General features: G+C 38.5%; 1 protein-coding gene across 2 annotated transcripts in view; it reads left to right on the top strand.

The window, feature by feature from the left end:
• The window catches only part of dab2ipa (DAB2 interacting protein a), a 142,623-nt gene that overhangs the window by 830 nt on the left and 123,013 nt on the right, over positions 1–18,780 (top strand). Inside the window, exons 2-3 of one of the 2 annotated variants that reach the window (XM_049486212.1) lie at positions 546–667; positions 1,331–1,484. In XM_049486212.1, coding sequence (XP_049342169.1) covers positions 546–667; positions 1,331–1,484 — 276 coding nt within the window. Of the gene's footprint in view, positions 1–545; positions 668–1,330; positions 1,485–7,434; positions 7,763–18,780 lie in introns of those variants that run through there. The other variant, XM_049486214.1, reaches the window with a different exon arrangement.

Below are 18,780 nucleotides of genomic sequence, written 5' to 3'. Positions count from 1 at the left end.
TGAGAGTGGTCAGAATGAGCAAGATCAATAACGGCAAATAGCAGAAAAATGGGCTAAACATACAAAGTACAGATACAGTCCAAGGGGGTAAACCAGACATTGTGTATATATACTGAGGTGAGCAGGTGAAATCAATATTCTGGTGATTTACTTCCTGGTAGTGTCGTGTGCAGTGTCGTGTGACTGTGTGAGGGAGTGATGTCTGTGTGAGGTGTGTTCTGAATATTGTAGTATTAATTATATTATATAATATTATAAGTTTTAAGTGATATTACTGTAGTATTTTGAAGTCAGACTGCCAGTCATAAAAAGGCATATTGTCTGAATTATGCAGCACTGCCATTGGACTACTAAACAACAGGGATGTTCTAAAACCTTTGACGGATGTTGTAGCTCGCTGTTTCTGTATTTTCTCTCTCAGATCTGTAGGAAAGCTCATGTTGCAGATCCTGAGAGCAGGAGCTTAACTCTTAATCAATAATCATAATCTGATCCATTAGCTGTAAAAGGCTGGATCTAATCAGACGTATAACTTTATTGTACAGATATGAGAGGCTCGTCCATCCACTGGATGTCCTGTGGTCAGCTGATCACTGAGCCGATTGGATGGAGGGTGAAGTTCTGCCTGCTGACGGAGTGTGAGCTGGTCCTGCTCGACAAAACTCACGTGAGTTCATTTCTGACGGGGGTCTTATTGAAAGTTTCAGATTTATTTGTTGGGTTGTTTTATTCTATGAACTACGAACAACATTTATCACAAATTCCTAATAAAAATATTATCATTGTTCATAAAGTTTTAGGAGTTCAGAAATCAATAGTTGGTGGAATAACCCTGGTTGGTTTTTAATCACAGTTTTTTTTTTGTCATGCATCTTGGCATCATGTTCTTCTCCTCCACCAGTCTTACACACTGCTTTTGGATAACTTTATGCTGCTTTACTCCTGGTGCAAAAATTCAAGCAGTTCAGTTTGGTGGTTTGATGGTTTGTGATCATCCATCTTCCTCTTGATTATATTCCAGAGGTTTTCAATTTGATATTTTCAGATATATGTAGGTTTTGAGGTTCAGTCCCACATACACTATATATTTACTTATATATGTCAGTAGAGGGCAGCACACACCTTATCAGCTGTACAGTAAACAGAGCCGTGGATCAGATTAGTTTCAGTATCAGTATTTATATATATATATATATATATATATATATATATATATATATATATATATAGAGAGAGAGAGAGATGCTCCTCTGTCTTGTCTCCTGTTAATGTAATAAACCCCAATAATAACCCCCCTCCCCCTTAATCTCTGCTCCTGAACTGTTCACAGATCAGTCCTCTGCTGCTGCGGGAGAGGAGGGCCGAGTCCTGCACCGTGTGGCTCCTGAGGGACAGCAGCAGCCTGCCCCGGAGACAGCAGCTCCACAAGGACCAGAGCACCCAGACCCCCCAGAGCAACCAGAGCAACCAGACCACCCCCAGCCGTGAGTTTCCCTCTGAACCTTTCTAAAAAAAAAAAGGTGGAAAAAGCAGAAAAAGAGGCGAAATATATTTTAATTTCGGCCTCTCTTCTTTGCTTCTATTTACAGTGGTGTTACCGCCCTTTTTGATGTGTTTATTGTGAAGACACATATTGCCAGAACCATAAAAAACTCTATTTATATCAATTTAATCACAAAATCTAATCCATATTTCAAAATAACTAGTCTATAAGTAGTCTGCATTCTGAGCTCAGTAGGGATGCCATGTTAACATCATAAAAAATATACATCACCAGGCTCTGTAGAAAGAGTGAGCTGTTATTTGAAGATGTTTGGATCAAATATGGTAAAAGCATTAATCTGTATGAAAAAAATGATCTAATAATAATAATAATAATAATAATAACAGCTTGAAATACAGTGGCAGCTTAGCGATTGTGCAGCTACTCTGTGTTTGTTTCAGGAAATGCACTTTTCTGCTTTTTTTAGTCATTATTCTGTTTTAGACTTAAAGTTATGTATCAGAGGAGAATTTATTAAATCTGTAAAATATCAGTAGGACAAAAAATCAAAGGCAAAATATATCTGTAGGGGGGCAAATACTTTTTCACGCTTCTCTACATGTAAAAAGTGATTCTGTATCTTATATTGGAGTCTATGTCTCTATTTCAGGGGTGTCCAAACTTTTTTTGTTGGGGCCAGAAGGAGAAATATATTTGAAGTCACGGGACACAGACTCTGTAATAAAACAAATAATGAAATATACCACTTTAAATAATACATTTTCCTGATTATTTCATTTACACACCATTTTACTTGATTTACTGTCTTTATCTTTGACAGTGTTGTGTAAACTAAGATTTTTCAAATTGATGTTTCATTTCATGATGTCTCTTAATATTAAACTCCTTAATTACGCCAACTTTTAGACTCTTTGGCCCGTTTTTCTGCGATAGAAATGCGCACCCTCTCCGCTTTTAGACTCTTTGGCCCGTTTTCTGCGCTAGAAATGCGCACTCTCTCCGCTTTTAGACTCTTTGGCCCCATTTTCTGCGCTAGAAATGCGCACTCTCTCCGCTTTTAGACTCTTTGGCCCCATTTTCTGCGCTAGAAATGCGCACTCTCTCCACTTTTAGACTCTTTGCCCCGTTTTCTGCGCTAGAACTGCGCACTCTCTCCACTTTTAGACTCTTTGGCCCCATTTTCTGCGCTAGAAATGCGCACTCTCTCCACTTTTAGACTCTTTGCCCCCGTTTTTCTGCGCTAGAAATGCGCACTCTCTCCACTTTTAGACTCTTTGCCCCGTTTTCTGCGCTAGAAATGCGCACCCTCTCTGTTTTTAGACTCTTTGGCCCGTTTCTGACACCTAGCGTTCAAACTTTGAATCTCACATTATAAAAACCTGCTTAACAGCGGGCCAACTTTCATTCTATTTCTAAAATACCTCTTTATTATTTTATCTATATATTATGGGCTATACTATGCCTGAAATACTGTTCTGTGTTGAACACGTGTGCAGTGTATCGCTGTGTATTGCTGTGACCACAGGGGAGTGATGGAAAACGCTCTATTGGAAATGAACTATGGCTGTTTTGGTTCATAAAACCACATAAATGTTATGAGTGGGAAAAAATGTCGGAGAGAATGTGAGAGTCGGGTGCATTAATAGTCTGGTACATGCTGTACTACAAGATTTGGAGGCTCCAGACCGAGTCAGCTGGGCTTCACTGGTGCTTTCTCTCCGTCCAGATCTGCCCCGGGCAGCCACTGAGCAGTAATCTGCAGTGGGTGGCATAATTACACTGCTGTTACAGGACTCCTTTTGTTCGGGATTGGCTAATGAAGCCTCTGCCTACAGTGCTGCTGGACAGGACACTTCATCCTGAAACGTCTCCTTTGTGATCAGTCTGAGAGGAATTCATATACTGAACGAGCTCCATCATCCACCAGCACAATGCACAACTTGAGGGTTAAGATGGAGATGAAAATGGTGTGTGTGTGTGTGTGTGTGTGAGTGTGTGTACCATAGCATTATCCCCCCTCCACCAAACTTTATGGTCACCACCAGATGTAATGAAAGTAATGAAGTATAAATACTTTATTATCGCGTGGTCCCCTATTTTCGACCAGTTCCATCTACTGCACAACTATTTCCTTTCTCTCTCTACCAATCGCATTAAAGACATTTAAAACCTGTTACTTTACGCCTTAAACGAACACCTAATAAACTTTATTCTTATTTTAGCATCGCTAACAATGTTGCGTATTTTATTTATTTTTTCTCTATTTTTTTATGCTATACACTACTTAGGGAGCCTAATTCTAAGTGAACAAGGGTGTCGCCATTATGTTTTCTAGACATAATGAGAGTATGGATGCCCACACAGCACAAATAAGATGTCATTTTACACCACTGGGAGCCACTGGATCCCATAGATACACAGTGCAGAAACGCTAAGACATGTCTCTGACCAAAGACATGGTCCACAAATAAATAATAATAATACGAAAATATGCATTATTACACACATTATCAGCCATCAATATCAGGTTAAGAGTTGTTATATTAAAATAAAAGCTTAGATATATATATTTTCCAGTTAACGTGGGGTATTTAAAGCGGAATGTAAGAAATTAGGGGCTGAAAATAGGGGACCCTTGTTATTGCGCAGGTCTTGCCACTGGGGGCGCCAAAGTAAAAAAAAATAAAATAAAATATTTCAAAGTTAAACGAGCGCTGGATGTTAATCTACACATATTTTCCTCCTGAAAGCTGTTTATTTGGGTGAATAAATCACTTCCATTTATTTACAAGTGGAAGCTTAGATTTCCACATTTCCACTAAGGCTGGGTGCAGCAGCACTAGCATTAGCATTAGCATTAGCGGCTAACTGCTAGCGCTAGCTGGGAATAACAGCAGGTTACAGGCCAATAATACTCATCTCTGAATGGCAAAATAGCTAGTGCTTAGTGCGGTTAGCTGCTAATACCAATACTGCTCCAACCTTAGTGCTGGAGAAACTTCACTGAAGCTCCTGTATAACTCTCTCCTTATATACTGCTCCTTAATACCTGACTGGTAGAATTCATACATAAAATTAAACGATTTTAAGAGCGCCTTATAGTGCGTAAAATATGGTACCTATCACTATAACTAAAAGCGTTTTATAGGCCAATGCCTGAAAACAATACCGTTGCATTATCCCCCCTCTACCAAACTTTTTTTTTTTTCATTTACCACAATTTACACAAGCAGGTAATGTTCTTCTTGCATTTAAATCAAACTCCAACTAATTCAAGCTGCAGGTGGCAGTAGACATGTGTGTGTGTGTGTGTGTGTTACACTATGCTGACAGTAGATTATGAATGAGCAGGATTGATGGTGCAGGCTGCAGTGGATTACTTCAATTAATTTACTGTGGGCGATTCCCCCTCACAGACTCACGCTTTGATTAAGAACCTGCAGGAAGACGTCAGACGCATCAGTGGAGCTGAAGCTCCGTAACGCTTCAGGACGAGACGGTCGGGTCGGAAAACTGCAGGAAGTATTTCTGTTCTAATCTAAACGCTGTATGATGAATAGAGAGCCGATATAAAGCTGCTCAGGTCTTAAACCTGATACAAGAAAAGCATGTCAGGCTTTCAGTTTCAGTTATAGTGGATGGAACAACTTTTCTCTGTGTGTGTGTGTGTGTGTGTGTGTGTGTGTGTATTCACGCTGCCTGCCGCTCAGTGTTGGGTTAATCCTGTGGTCAGAAAATAGCAGGCTGTTGCTGAGTCAGGGAGTGCCTGTGGGAAATGTGTGTGTGTGTGTGTGTGTGTGTGTTTATGCATGTATAGTATACTGGGATGGCACTGTGTACTGAGATGCGGATTTCATTTTCCAGCAGGATTTGGCACACTGCCCACACTGCCAAAAGTACAGATTGGTCTTAATATATAATATTCTAATTTTCCGAGACACTGATTTTTTGGGGTTTTTATTGACTGTAATCTTCATAATCATCAACAATAAAATAAATAAATGCTTAAAATAGATCAGTCTGTGTTTAATACATCTATATTATATATGAGTTTTACATTTTTAACGGAATTACTGAAATAAAGTAACTTTTCTTTTTTTTTGAGATGCACTAGTATATCGCTCCTCTGCACATGCTTACTCAAGAACCTGAAAGGATGGAGTGTATTTAGTTATATTTGTATTTTATACACGTTGTAGACAGCACCTTATTGATGATGTTATAAGTATTATTACAGTGTAATAATTAGTGTGATGGTACCAGACGTGTATGCAGTTCTTCTTCTTCTTCTTATTATTATTATTATTATTATTATTATTATTATTGTTAGCCACTATCAATATAACTAACTGTTGCATATTTAGTCATGATTATCTTGTATTTTTGCTTCATAATAGAGGTTGAACTGGCCAGACCATTTTCCCATTACACAGAAAAAGTCTTAGAAAACTTCTCCAATATAGACCCCTGTCCTTTCCTTGACATTTACAATTTAACATTTACATTTAAATACCCAGGTGGCAGACATAGAGCATCCCAAGATGCATTGCGTTCTACATTTTTACAACAGAACATCAGTAAACATTTATATAAAATACAGCCGTTAGTTACAGTGGGAAAAAAAGAGAGTTTGATTGAGAGAGAAAGCTTTGAGGAAAGTAGCAAACTAAGCAAGTGTGAACGATAGAACGATAGAGGGAGAAAGAGAAAGAGGGAGAGAGAGAGTTCTTCATAGTAAGTGAGAAAGAGAGAATGTGTGAAAGAAGAAGAGAGAGAGTGTTAAAGTCAGTGATAAAGAAAAGTTAGAAAACAAGGAGAACTAAGAGGGAGAGAATAAGTGAGACAAAGACAGATAAAGAGAGAGATTGAGAGCGTTCAAGCTAGAAGAACAGAGTGAGAGAGAGAGCTTTAAAATAAGTAATAAAAAAGAGAGAGGTCAAGACAGAGAAGGAGAAACTGAGATAAAGAGAGAGAGAGAGAGAGAGAGTTCTTCATAGTAAGTGAGAAGGAGAGAATGCGTGAAAGAGGAAAAGAGAGAGTGTTAAAGTAAGTGATTAAGAAAGGGATAGGGCGAGGAGAACTAAGAGGGAGAGAGAGAGAGAGAGAGAGTAAGAGGGAAAAAGAGAGAAGGAGGGAGAGATAGAGAGCTTTAAAATAATTAATAAAGAGAGAGACAGAAAGACAAATAGAAAACGATAACAGAGAAAGAAAGAAAGAAAGAAAGAAAGAAAGAAAGAGAGAGATAAACAGCTTTAGGATGGTAAGGTTAGTGAGGCTGATAGTGAGGGTGAGGAAAAGCGAGAAAGAGTGACAGAAGCAGAGAAGGAGGAGAAGAAATCATGAAAAAAGACATGAATGAAAAAAGAGAGGGAGTTAAAGGAGAAAGAGACTGACAGTAAGAGTGAGTGAACAAGTTAGGGAGGGAGAGAAAGAGAGAGAGAAAAAAAATGCTGTGCTGTGCCTTTAAGAGTGTGGGAGTGTAGTGAGTGTGTGTGAAAGAGAGAGAGAGAGAGAGAGAGAGACAGAGAGAGAGAGAGAGAGAGAGAGAGAGCGAGAGAGGGAGAGAGAGAGAGAGAGAGAGAACGAGAGAGGGAGAGAGAGAGAGAGAGAGAGAACGAGAGAGGGAGAGAACGAGAGAGGGAGAGAGAGAGAGAGAGAGAGAACGAGAGAGGGAGAGAGAGAGAGAGAGAGAGAGAGGGAGAGAGAGAGAGAGAGGGAGAGAGAGAGAGAGAGAGAACGAGAGAGGGAGAGAGAGAGAACGAGAGAGGGAGAGAGAGAGAGAGAGAGAGAGAACGAGAGAGGGAGAGAGAGAGAGAGAGAGAGAGAACGAGAGAGGGAGAGAGAGAGAGAGAGAGAGAGAACGAGAGAGGGAGGCCCTGAACAGCAGTTCAGCCTCCGTCCCACACCACTCTCTCACTCACACACACACACACCCACTCTCTCTCTCTCACACACACACTCAGAAGCGCCACTCCACTACACTCAGCTCAGTACGGACACACACACACACACACACACTCTCCGACACACACACACACACACACACACACACACTCTCCGACACACACTCAGAAACAGAGCGACTCCCTGCTCTGGAGCTCATCCACCCTACAGTCCCTCGCCATCGCTGCCACGCCGACACACACACACACACATACTCCACACACTCCACACACACACACACAGCATGACCCACACACTCCACACACTCTGAAGTTATGGAGCTGGAGGACGCAGCCAGGCTGGACCGGCACCATGGTGAGGGAGAGCTTCTTTAATCAGTTCTATCACAGCTTACACACACTCCGATACACACACACACACACTCTGACACACACTCCGCACACACACACAGATACTCCAACACATGAACACACACTCATCACTCATAACTCATCTCAGTTTGGTTTTAAAGAAGAGTTTTTTCTAAACTAGTCAGCAGAACATGTATAGAGTGTGTAGAGAGTATTGGATATGGAGTAGTGTGTGCTGGAGAGTGTGTGTGTATATGTATATATGTGTATATATATATGTGTATATGTGTGTGTGTATATATATGTGTGTGTGTGAGCCATCAGGTCTGTTAAAGAGATCAGTGCTGCTCGGTGAGGTTTAGACTGTTTCTCTTTTTATGAGCGTAGAGCTCAGTTCAGCTCTGCTGGATTCTCTTTTTGTTTTTTGGGGGGGAAAAAAGCCCAAAACAGCAACAACAACGTTTTTATCCGTGTGGAACGTTTGTAATTACGCTCTGAACCGTGTTTCCTTTAACTTCGCTCAAAACGCCGTCTGTCAGGAGTGTTCAGAAAACGAGGAACGCCAGGAACATGAGGAAATATGAAGCAAAGAGTGGAAAACAGTGTAAAAAATACAGCCAGAACTCTCCCATGTTCTTGTCGTTCCCTGCATGCACTACTGCATGCACCGCATCCTGAATCTTCTCAGATGATCTTCTCGTGTCTCAGGAGGAGCTGCTGGCCTGATTCTCCTCACGCCAGAGCAGATGGATGCTGTTCTGGGTGTCCTCACAACTTTTCCTCCACTTTCTCAAGTTCACTGCTCGCCACTGTGTGATTAAAGGGATTAAAGAGCCTGTATCACGTGTTAACACACTGTTTTACTTTTAAACTAGAGGTGCATCGATACTAATCATCGATTAATCAGCAATTATATCATGATACTGTGATCTTGCGATACTCGATATATATCATAAGACCATTTTCTACAATACTTCACAGCTTCTGTGTTGCTGAAGAGGATAAAATACTCTTAAATAAGCAAATCCAGGGAATTGAATTAAATAATTAATTTATTGTTGTTTATAGTTTCAATTTCACAGAATTTACAACCATAATTCTTTACCTTTTCATTGAATTAGTGCTAGAAGTAATGAAGCTTTAACTTAAATAAGTGTTATCGAAGGGAGAGTCTTATTGAATTTAGAGTAGAGTGCTTATGGTTCAATAAAATGCAATATATTCATATTTATTGGCGATTATAAATTTTGTCCCACCCCTATTTTGAACAGTATACTGTAATCTGATGTATTCATGCACATGGTTTATAACACAAGTTATAAACATCCAATGTATAGTCCATACATGTAAAGATTAGCTGTAAAAAAAATATGACCTTTTTAAATACCGTATTTTTCGCATTATACAGTGCACAGGATTATAAAGCGCAATGAACCTCAATGAACGTCTATTTTTTGGTCTGTTTCCATACATAAGATGCACCAGATTTGTCTTACTTAGCTTGTTTTAACACGTATAGCAGCTAATGCTAATGTTAATGCTGCTCCAGCAGTGCTAGCCGGGGTTAGCAGCAGGCTACAGGCCGATAATACTCACCTCTGACAGCAAAAGAGCTAGCAGTTAGCATGGTTAGCGGCTAATGCTAATACTGCTGGAGAACTAAACTGAAATAGTGGAGTGGCTTTACTGCTTCTTAATACCTGACTGATAGAATTCATACATAAGGAGCACCAGATTATAAGGCGCACTGACGATTTTGGGGAAAATTAAAGAATTGTATGAAAGTGCAGCTTATCCAGTTTAGGCTCATGTGGGCATAACACCCCTAGGGGGAATAAAGCCCCCCAGTATTGAGTTTTGGAACAGTGGAACTGTGTATGTTTGACTGTGTATGTAGGACTGATATGTTTCAAAACTTTAAGGAACAATTTGAACTATTGCCCTGCTTCTAAACCCATACATCACCTAATGCCCCTCCCGTTTTTTGAGTCTTTTTTATATTTAAGCTGAGGATAAAATCAGCTAAAGTCAGCGAGTTTAGTGCCTCTTTAAATAGTGTTTTTTAGGAATCTGTCACTGCTTCTGCATTTTGAGTGTGATTTTGTGCATGAAATCCATTAATATGCATTTAAATATTATTATTATATTTCCCAGACCCTATATCTGAGTAAATCAGCTACATTTTGAGCATCTTATCCAGTGCACCGATGCTGCTAGAGATCTTTAGAAGTGTTTCCTGGGTTTAGAATGAGGAGCCGTGGGCTCTGTCTGTCTTGGTCACTCTGTCCTCATGACCGGAGCACCAGCTCTACCCTGCATGCGTCACTCTGTGATACAACAGGACAACATGATTCATTCTGTCTTATAAGAAAACGACTGATGCTTTCTGACCGGATGAAAGGAGAGAGTTACATCAGCTACAAGGAAACGATGCTCTATCCATTAATATCTTCTGATGAAAGAAGCCACACAAAATCATAATATCTCAGTGATTTTACCAAATTGAAAACCTCTAAAATATAATCAAGAGGAAGATGGATGATCACAAACCATCAAACCACCAAACTGAACTTCTTGAATTTCTGCACCAGGAGTAAAGCAGCATAAAGTTATCCAAAAGCAGTGTGTAAGACTGGTGGAGGAGAAAAACATGATGCCTAGAAAAAAAAGAAAAAAAACTGTGATTAAAAACAAACCAGGGTTATTTATTCCACCAAATATTGATTTCTAAACTCTTAAAACCTTTTTTTAAAACACCCACGATCAGTGTCTGTTACCTGGGATGAACTTTTGATTCATATACTGAATGAACGGCAGTTTTTTCTTTATGTTATAGGCTATAAGAGCAAGCGCCTTTCTTGGAGCTGCTGACTCTGTATTGGCTCTATAGCCTTTTCTTTTTCCATCTAAATTTTTTTATCTAGATTTTCAATCTGTATTTTGCTTAAGTAAAGATGATTTTTGTAAAATTTAAAGCATAGTTATTCTACAAAGCAAGTCTATGTAGAATAATTGTAGAAAATATTGCCTGAAAAATAATTCAACAGTTATTATTTAGTCCTTATTATTCCTTGGAATGAAAAAGAAAATACGAATTTAACAACAAAAACATGGGTTATTACATTATAATTATAATTTAAATCCTCTTCATTCTTAATCCTAATGCAAAAAAAACTATTATTACTTATTAGGTATTTGTTCAATGCATGTTATATATTCACATAGGGTTCTGTTTTAAGGTTTATGAAGTACGTAAACCCATAAAACATGACAATTGGTCAGATAAATTGAGAGAAAAATGGGGAAAAATGAGAAATAAATGAATTCCTCTCTCCAAATATATATATTTTTCATAAAACAGGCTTAATTTATTTGAGATTAGACAAATAGTGAGTTTATAGTGAATGATTTCAGAAGAAATAGTGAATAAGCATGCGTTTCAATACCTTATACAGATTTATTTATCTATAAAGCTGAAACAACCTCTTGTCTTTTACAGATTGATCACAGACTGATCACAGTGTTATCAGGTGGTGTTAAAGTAGCATCACTGTGATTTGCACGTGCAGTGGAAGCTCCAGGCTTCTCCTGGTTGCTGAGGTGTTCGTCTCTAATGGCTCAGGTGTTCACTGATGTGAAGTGCGACGGTGAAAAGCTCGTAACAGCCGTGGAAATCAAACGCAGGCTGAGAGACGCACGACTGGCTGGGCTTTTCATCTGCATGCTTCACGAGAGGTGCACGAGGCCGCCTGCGCTTCGACACCAGCGCAGAAAAAATGTTTTGGTTGAATGAATATTTAATGAAATGTGTTTTTTTCGCGGTGCGAAGGCTGGAGATGTGTTGGCATTTAGTTCTCCTGTGAGAGAGGACTCTGTGAACCGGAGTGAACACTGGAGCAGAGTCTGCTCGGCACAGAACACGAGCAGAAAACAAAACACAGCTTTTATTTCCTTTATCAGCGAGTAGACTAAACGCTCTGTGGGAAAAAAAACTTTAGTGTTTTGTCTGTTTGATGGGGATCAGCACAGGCCAGACATACTGTATGCAGTAATGATGAGATGCTGAAAGAGCTTAACTTTTCTGAATAATTTCTTATTGTGGGCACAGAAGGTTTCTGTAAATCCTGATTTAACATAAATGACAATTTTGTAGCTTGTATTTTAAGATTTTGTTTGATAAATGGTGTCAGAACCAGTTATATACATCTCTGAAAAAAAAGAGATCACTTCAGTTTCTGAATCAGTTTCTCTGATTTTGCTATTTATAGGTTTATGTTTGAGTAAAATGAACATTGTTGTTTTATTCTATAAACTACAGACAACATTTCTCCCAAATTCCACATATTTTTTTTGTCATTTAGAGCATTTATTTACAGAAAATGAGAAATGAGAGAAATGGCTGAAACAACAAAAAAAAAAGATGCAGAGCTTTCAGACCTCAAATAATGTAAAGAAAACAAGTTCATATTCTTAAAGTTTTAAGAGTTCAGAAATAATCAATATTTGGTGGAATAACCCTGATGTTTTTTAATCACAGTTTATGTTTTCATGCATCTTGGCATCATGTTCTCCTCCACCAGTCTTACACACTGCTTTTGGATAACTTTATGCTGCTTTACTCCTGGTGCAAAAATTCATTCAAGCAGTTCAGTTTGGTGGTTTGATGGTTTGTGATCATCCGTCTTCCTCTTGATTATTTCAGAGGTTTTTTAGCTGTATAACATAAAACAGTCAATTAAAGCATTTAAATGGCAAATATAGTATCTAGTTTTATCTAACGCACTAATCCTAAAGCACTCCTATATTCTGCAAATAAGGTCAGATACTTTATTTAAATCGACAGACAGTTTTGTAAGTTTTGTAAGAAATTTCCACTTCTTTAAAAGGGTCTGTAATATACATATGTCAACAGAATTTAGATATTACATCAGTTTGGTATAGTCCAAATCAAAAATATCCATCATATCTGTCCATCTCTTTTTTTTATTAATACAAGCTGGCATGGGGACTTTTATAATGAAGCCCAGAATGGTGGACTATAACTCGTTTCCTGAATTAATAGCTAGGGTTTGATGCAGATAACATGTCTCTCCAAACCATCACTGATCATCAGTAAATTTTACATTTTATTTAAAGTAAATTAGGGAGCAGAGTCTGGAGGAAGAGTGGAGAGACACACAGTCCAAACTGCCCGAGGTCTAGTGTGAAGTTTCCACCAATCAGTGATGGTTTGGAAATGAGACACGCCTGTCATCTGCTGGTGTTGATCCACTGTGTTTTATTATCAAGATATTAGATTTAATGATGATGTGGATTTCATTTTCCAGCAGGACTTGGCACACTGCCCACACTGCCAAAAGTCCCAAAAAGAGGTCTTATATCACATTTTAATTTTCTGAGACACTGAGTTTTGGGGTTTTAATTGGCTATTAAAATAGTAAATTTAAATGATTAAACGTTTATTGGGAACACTTTATAGATATAGTTTTGTGTGTTTGATGTGGATCTGCTCAGGCCATAAATATGCAGTAATGACGAGATGCTGAAAGCGCTTAACTTTGCTGAATCTCTGCAGGGGATTATGTGTCCAGACACGGCATGGCTTCATCTTGACAATGTAAGACACGAACGTAATCCCGATGACATATCGAGACCAGCGTAATCTTCTTTAATTTAATATTACTGCATACATCGCTTATTTCCTCCCTGCTGCTCCTTATGGTTCCTCAGCTCTGCTCATATGGTGGGGCTTTAATTCCCTTTGGGTTGATCAAGGCAGGAAGTGCCAGCTGCTCCTCAGTGTGAAGAACTAGTGGGCTCTTCTTATGCAATAATGGATTTCCCTACATAAATTCGGTCTTCTTATATAGAGTGTAGAGGAGATCTCTGTGGGTGTATCTCCTAATGAGCACCAGCGAGTGCACCAGCAGCAAGTAGAGGTGGGCGGATCGATCCAAATATCGATAATATCGATACCAACGCTGGTATTGGTATTGAGCAATACTCGTGTAAAAATATCGATATTCAAGCTTTTTTCTCTGCCGCACGCACTGACTGCTGCGCACGAGATTCACCACAGTCTACTCTCTGGTCTCTTGTTGTTGCACATGCGTCACATGGCTCAGCAAAGCCAGCCAAACCGCCACGCAGGTAGGCTCAGCCTGGCCCCGCCCACTCAGCGCTCTCCTCGAGTCGACACGCCTCTACCTCAGGAGATTAGTGTTGAGTGATATTTTTTTACACTCTGTTTATTTAAGAAAAACTTGCATTTGAATTGCACTGAAAGGAAGACAATTCCTTATTTTTTATTGTTTTTCCAAATGACAATTCTATTAAAAAAAAGAAACAAAGAAACAACGAACTAGAAAAGATGTCTAGTGAGGGGAGAATTTTTATTTTATTTTTTTTATATTTTTTTATTTTATATTTAAACTTTGTTTTGTTACTGTTCCATTGTTTCTAAACAAAAAAATGTTGATTGTGATACTAAAGTATTTTGTTATCAATGTTTGGTGAAATTATATCCTAGGTTTTTGGATCATTTGGATCTATAAAGCTTAAATATTAAAAAGTATCGGTATCAGTATCGATATCGGCAATACTGGCCCTGCGTTTACTTGGTATCGGATCGATACCAAAATTCCCGGTATCGCCCACCTCTAGCAGCAAGAACGTCCTCAAATATATAACGCTAAATAATGGAAGTCTTTATAAAGCAATAAAAAATTGTCATCTCTATAAGACTCAATAATCATACCCATAACAGATTATAATGAATGCATAAGGCATTATTAACATGATTAAACATTTATACATTTATAAAAATATATAACCCATCATAGCCATGTTTATTATGCGTTATAAATTGTGATTCATAATGCATTAATAGCTGTGTTTATAACATTGTTAAACGTAAAAACGTAAAAACCAAGAAACAGCTCTTTTTTTTTTTTTTTAACAGCTCATGAATTATTCTTGTCTTGAATATAATATTAGTTATAGTCACTTATAATGTATTATAACAGGTCTTTGTGTGCTCCAACTAAAGTGACAGACATTCATTGTTGGACTAGATTATTAATGACCGATATTTATACTATTTAAACATATATATAATAAGCACAGCTTAGCAAGTCATAATGCATAATAAGCATGGCTATAATGGGTTATGCAGTCTTATGCAGAGTCTTATAGAGATGACATTCATAGGACATGTTACCAGATGTTCTTATGTAAAATAAATGTATAATCTTTGCTGTATTAAAGGGATAAAACTCCCAAACTTGAGGTTGGTTGTTCAGTTTAGCTCTTGACCAAAAAAGAACTACTAAAAACTACAGACAACATTCCTCCCAAATTCCTGATAAAAATATTCTCATTTAGAGCATTTATTTACAGAAAATGAGAAATGTCTGAAATAACAAACAAAAGATGCAGAGTTCATATTCATAAAGTTTTAAGAGTTCAGAAATAATCAATATTTGGTGGAATAACCCTGGTTGTTTTTTAATCACAGTTTATGTTTTAATGCATCTTGGCATCATGTTCTCCTCCACCAGTCTTACACACTGCTTTTGGATAACTTTATGCTGCTTTACTCCTGGTGCAAAAATTTAAGCAGTTCAGTTTGGTGGTTTGATGGTTTGTGATCATTCATCTTCCTCTTGATTATATTCCAGAGGTTTTCAATTTGGTAAAATCGAAGAAACTCATCATTTTTAAGTGCTCTCTTATTGTTTTATTTATTTATTTTTTTCCTTACATTACTTTTACTTTTATGCTTAAAGTAGTTTTGAAAGCAGTACTTTTTGAAACACTTTTACTTAAAACGTTAAAAGCTTGAGTTTATTAAACTTTAGTATCTATACTTCTACCTACAGAGTAATAAATGTGAATATGTCAGTTTTTGCAGTCGGCTCTCCCCCACACTCCCTGCCGAAGTGTACACAGCAGCACTCGAACATGCAGCACTGTCATTGGCCAGGGGAGGAGATAGACGAGTCATATTAAAACCTAAAAGAAACATTGTAAAATTACTTTTTTCATATTTTTCCAATTTTTAGTCGAATATTTCCGGTTGCCTAATATTTTATGTTGTATAATATTCAGTGCATCCCTCGCAAGGCATGGCAACCAACCGAACGAATACTGAATGATCCTCCAGAAGTTGGTCAGAGAGTTTCATGTGGCCATTGGCAGTCAGGCTAATGCGTATCTAATTACTAAGCAAATGTAGAGCAAACAGAACAGCACTGGTATAAAGGGATGTGATGGTTTTCTGCATGGTCTCAGAGGAAGGCTGGTGCATTATGTTTGAACAGCTGGGTTAAAAGCAGTGGAGCAGGTTTGCAGAGCAGGTGGAGCAAAGCAGGAGCACCAATATTTGGTGGAATAACCCTGATGGTTTTTAATCACAGTTTTTTTCATGCATCTTGGTCCAGTCTTACACACTGCTTTTGGACAACTTTATGCTGCTTTACTCCTTGTGATCATCTTGATTATATTCCAGAGGTTTTCAATTTGGTAAAATCAAAGAAACTCATCATTTTTAAGTGCTCTCTTATTTTTTTCCAGAGCTGTGTGTAGCTTAAACACTCCTTATGTTTATTTAATTATACCGAATTTCATTGTTGAGACACTTTAAGTTCTCTTTAATAACTTTTTAAATGGTTTTACTTATTAAAGTCAGCTGTAAAGATAAAAAGCGTTTAAAGCGTGCTGCAGATTTTAACATATAATTACAGCCCACAGCTCTGATTAACTGGAAAAAAGATCTTTTATATAAAAACACAGTGAGAAGAATGCCGGGGCTGGATGGTAATTAGTGGTGTTTGGGCTTATTGTTAGAAACTCCCTCGTACAGTTTGAAAGGGCAGCGGACTGGAATGAAATGTGTCACAGCCTGGATTGTATAGTTTCAGGGGGGATTTGTGAGCTGGCAATTTATGGGAAGTTCTGGTGAATAATAGTGCTTTTATGAAGGACCCACATATTAGAATTAGAATTACAATAGAGCCGTTTACTGATGTGACACAATTTAATAACAATAAAGATCATTTTTACCTCCCACTGCATCCCAGCTCGTATATTGGCCTGTGTAACGGTGTGTTTATTATTATTTGGTTCGAATCCTGTTTATGCAGCTTGCCATCAGCTGCCAGAGCCCTGAGAGAGCAAAATTTGTCTTGCTCTCTCTCTGGGTGGATACAGTACAGTAGATGGCGCTCATTCTCTTTCCCCTCATCACTCCAAAAGGGTGATGTGGATCAGCACATGGCTGCATCTGTGAGCTGTTGTATTAGAACCGTGTCGCTGCGCTTTCCTTCGAGCGATAGCGTGCTGTAAATGCTACTCTGCTCCTCGTTCAAAAAGAGTTTGAGCATCACTAGTGATAGGGGGAGGAGTCCAAATGAGTGGGTTGTGTAATTGGCCGTGTAAATTCGGGAGAAAATTGGATAAAAATTAGAAATAAATAAAAAAAAAAGGTGAAAGAATGAGAATTGTGGTTGTGATTAATCACAGAATGTTTTATATCTATTAGTGTGTGTCCTTGGCTGCTGGGATACTCGGCCTACGTTCACCATTGCTGTGTCTGATCTTGCTTTGATTGTGATACTGGCCCTGAGCATTTTATCGTGAACGTTCACCGCTCAGAGTCTTGCTGAACGCTCTGGAGCCTCACTATTGATTTCTGCTGCTCTGTTGGTTCTTGTGAAGGAAAGGTTCAGTGGGCTGAAAGTGGTCAGGCCCATCAGCCAGAGGATGAATCAGGATTATATAGTTGGGTCTGGAGTCTGATGTGCATTAGCTCGCTAATCGCTAATCATTGAGGGATAGAGGGGGTACAAATTTATATATGTTTACATACACAGCTCTGGAAAAGCTAAGAAACCACTTAAACATTATGATTTTCTTTGATTTTACCAAATTAAAAACCTCTGGAATATAATCAAGAGGAAGATGGATCAAGATCACAAGCCATCAAACCACCAAACTGAACTGCTTGAATTTTTGTACCAGGAGTAAAGCAGCATAAAGTTATCCAAAAGCAGTGTGTAAGACTGGTGGAGGAGGAGAACATGATGCCAAGATGCATGAATTAAAACTGTGATTAAAAACCAACCAGGATTATTCCACCAAATATTGATTTCTGAACTCTTAAAACTTTATGAATATGAACTTGTTTTTTTTTTTTTGCATTTTTTGAGGTCTAAAAATCCATCCATCCATTCACCCATCCATCTATCTATCTATCTATCTATCTATCTATCTATCTATCTATCTATCTATCTATCTATCTATCTATCTATCTATCTATCTATCTATCTATCTATCTATCTATCTATCTATCTATCTATCTATCTATCTATCTACACCTAACCCAAACCTTAACCTAAACATTAAACCTATCCCAAAACCCTGGGTGATGTATGGGTTTAGGGGAGGGGTGTAATGGAGAGCTGATTGTCTGAGCTTCCTCTCTGATGTGTTGTTAAATGCTGAGTGTAGGATCTTCCTCGCTGCAGAAGGTCAGTGGCGCGGGCGGCTCGTGACATTTGAAGCTGGAATTCCTTTGTGAGGGACCGGCGGTCCAGCTGCCCGTCATACGGCCGAGCGTTTCTGACCTCATACGATGCACACAAGTGTCTTTGTGTGAGAAACAGCAGCTGTTCAAATCCCTGAACTCAATCCTCGCTCTCTTCCGCAGAACCCGGACAGGAAGTTGAGGCTCGCTGAGCTTCACCATCCAGCCTGTGATCTCTCCATCAGCCTCTTTAACAGAGCTGACGAATAAAAACACAGGAGAGGAAGAAAAAAAGATGGTGAGGGATATTACTCTACTTGGCAACCTCTAGGCAATGTGGAAAATGAAGAGAGCACTTCAGTTTCTGAATCAGTTTGTCTGATTTTGCTATTTATAGGTTTATGTTTGAGTAAAATGAACAGACAACATTTCTCCCAAATTCTATATAAAAACATTCTCATTTAGAGCATTTATTTGCAAAATAATGAGAAATGGCT

This window comes from Astyanax mexicanus, chromosome 12, assembly GCF_023375975.1.
Source record: "Astyanax mexicanus isolate ESR-SI-001 chromosome 12, AstMex3_surface, whole genome shotgun sequence".
Lineage (NCBI taxonomy): Eukaryota > Metazoa > Chordata > Actinopteri > Characiformes > Acestrorhamphidae > Astyanax > Astyanax mexicanus.
The sequence above is the reverse complement of the archived record's forward strand: the minus strand, read 5'-3'. Positions and strand labels throughout refer to the sequence as shown.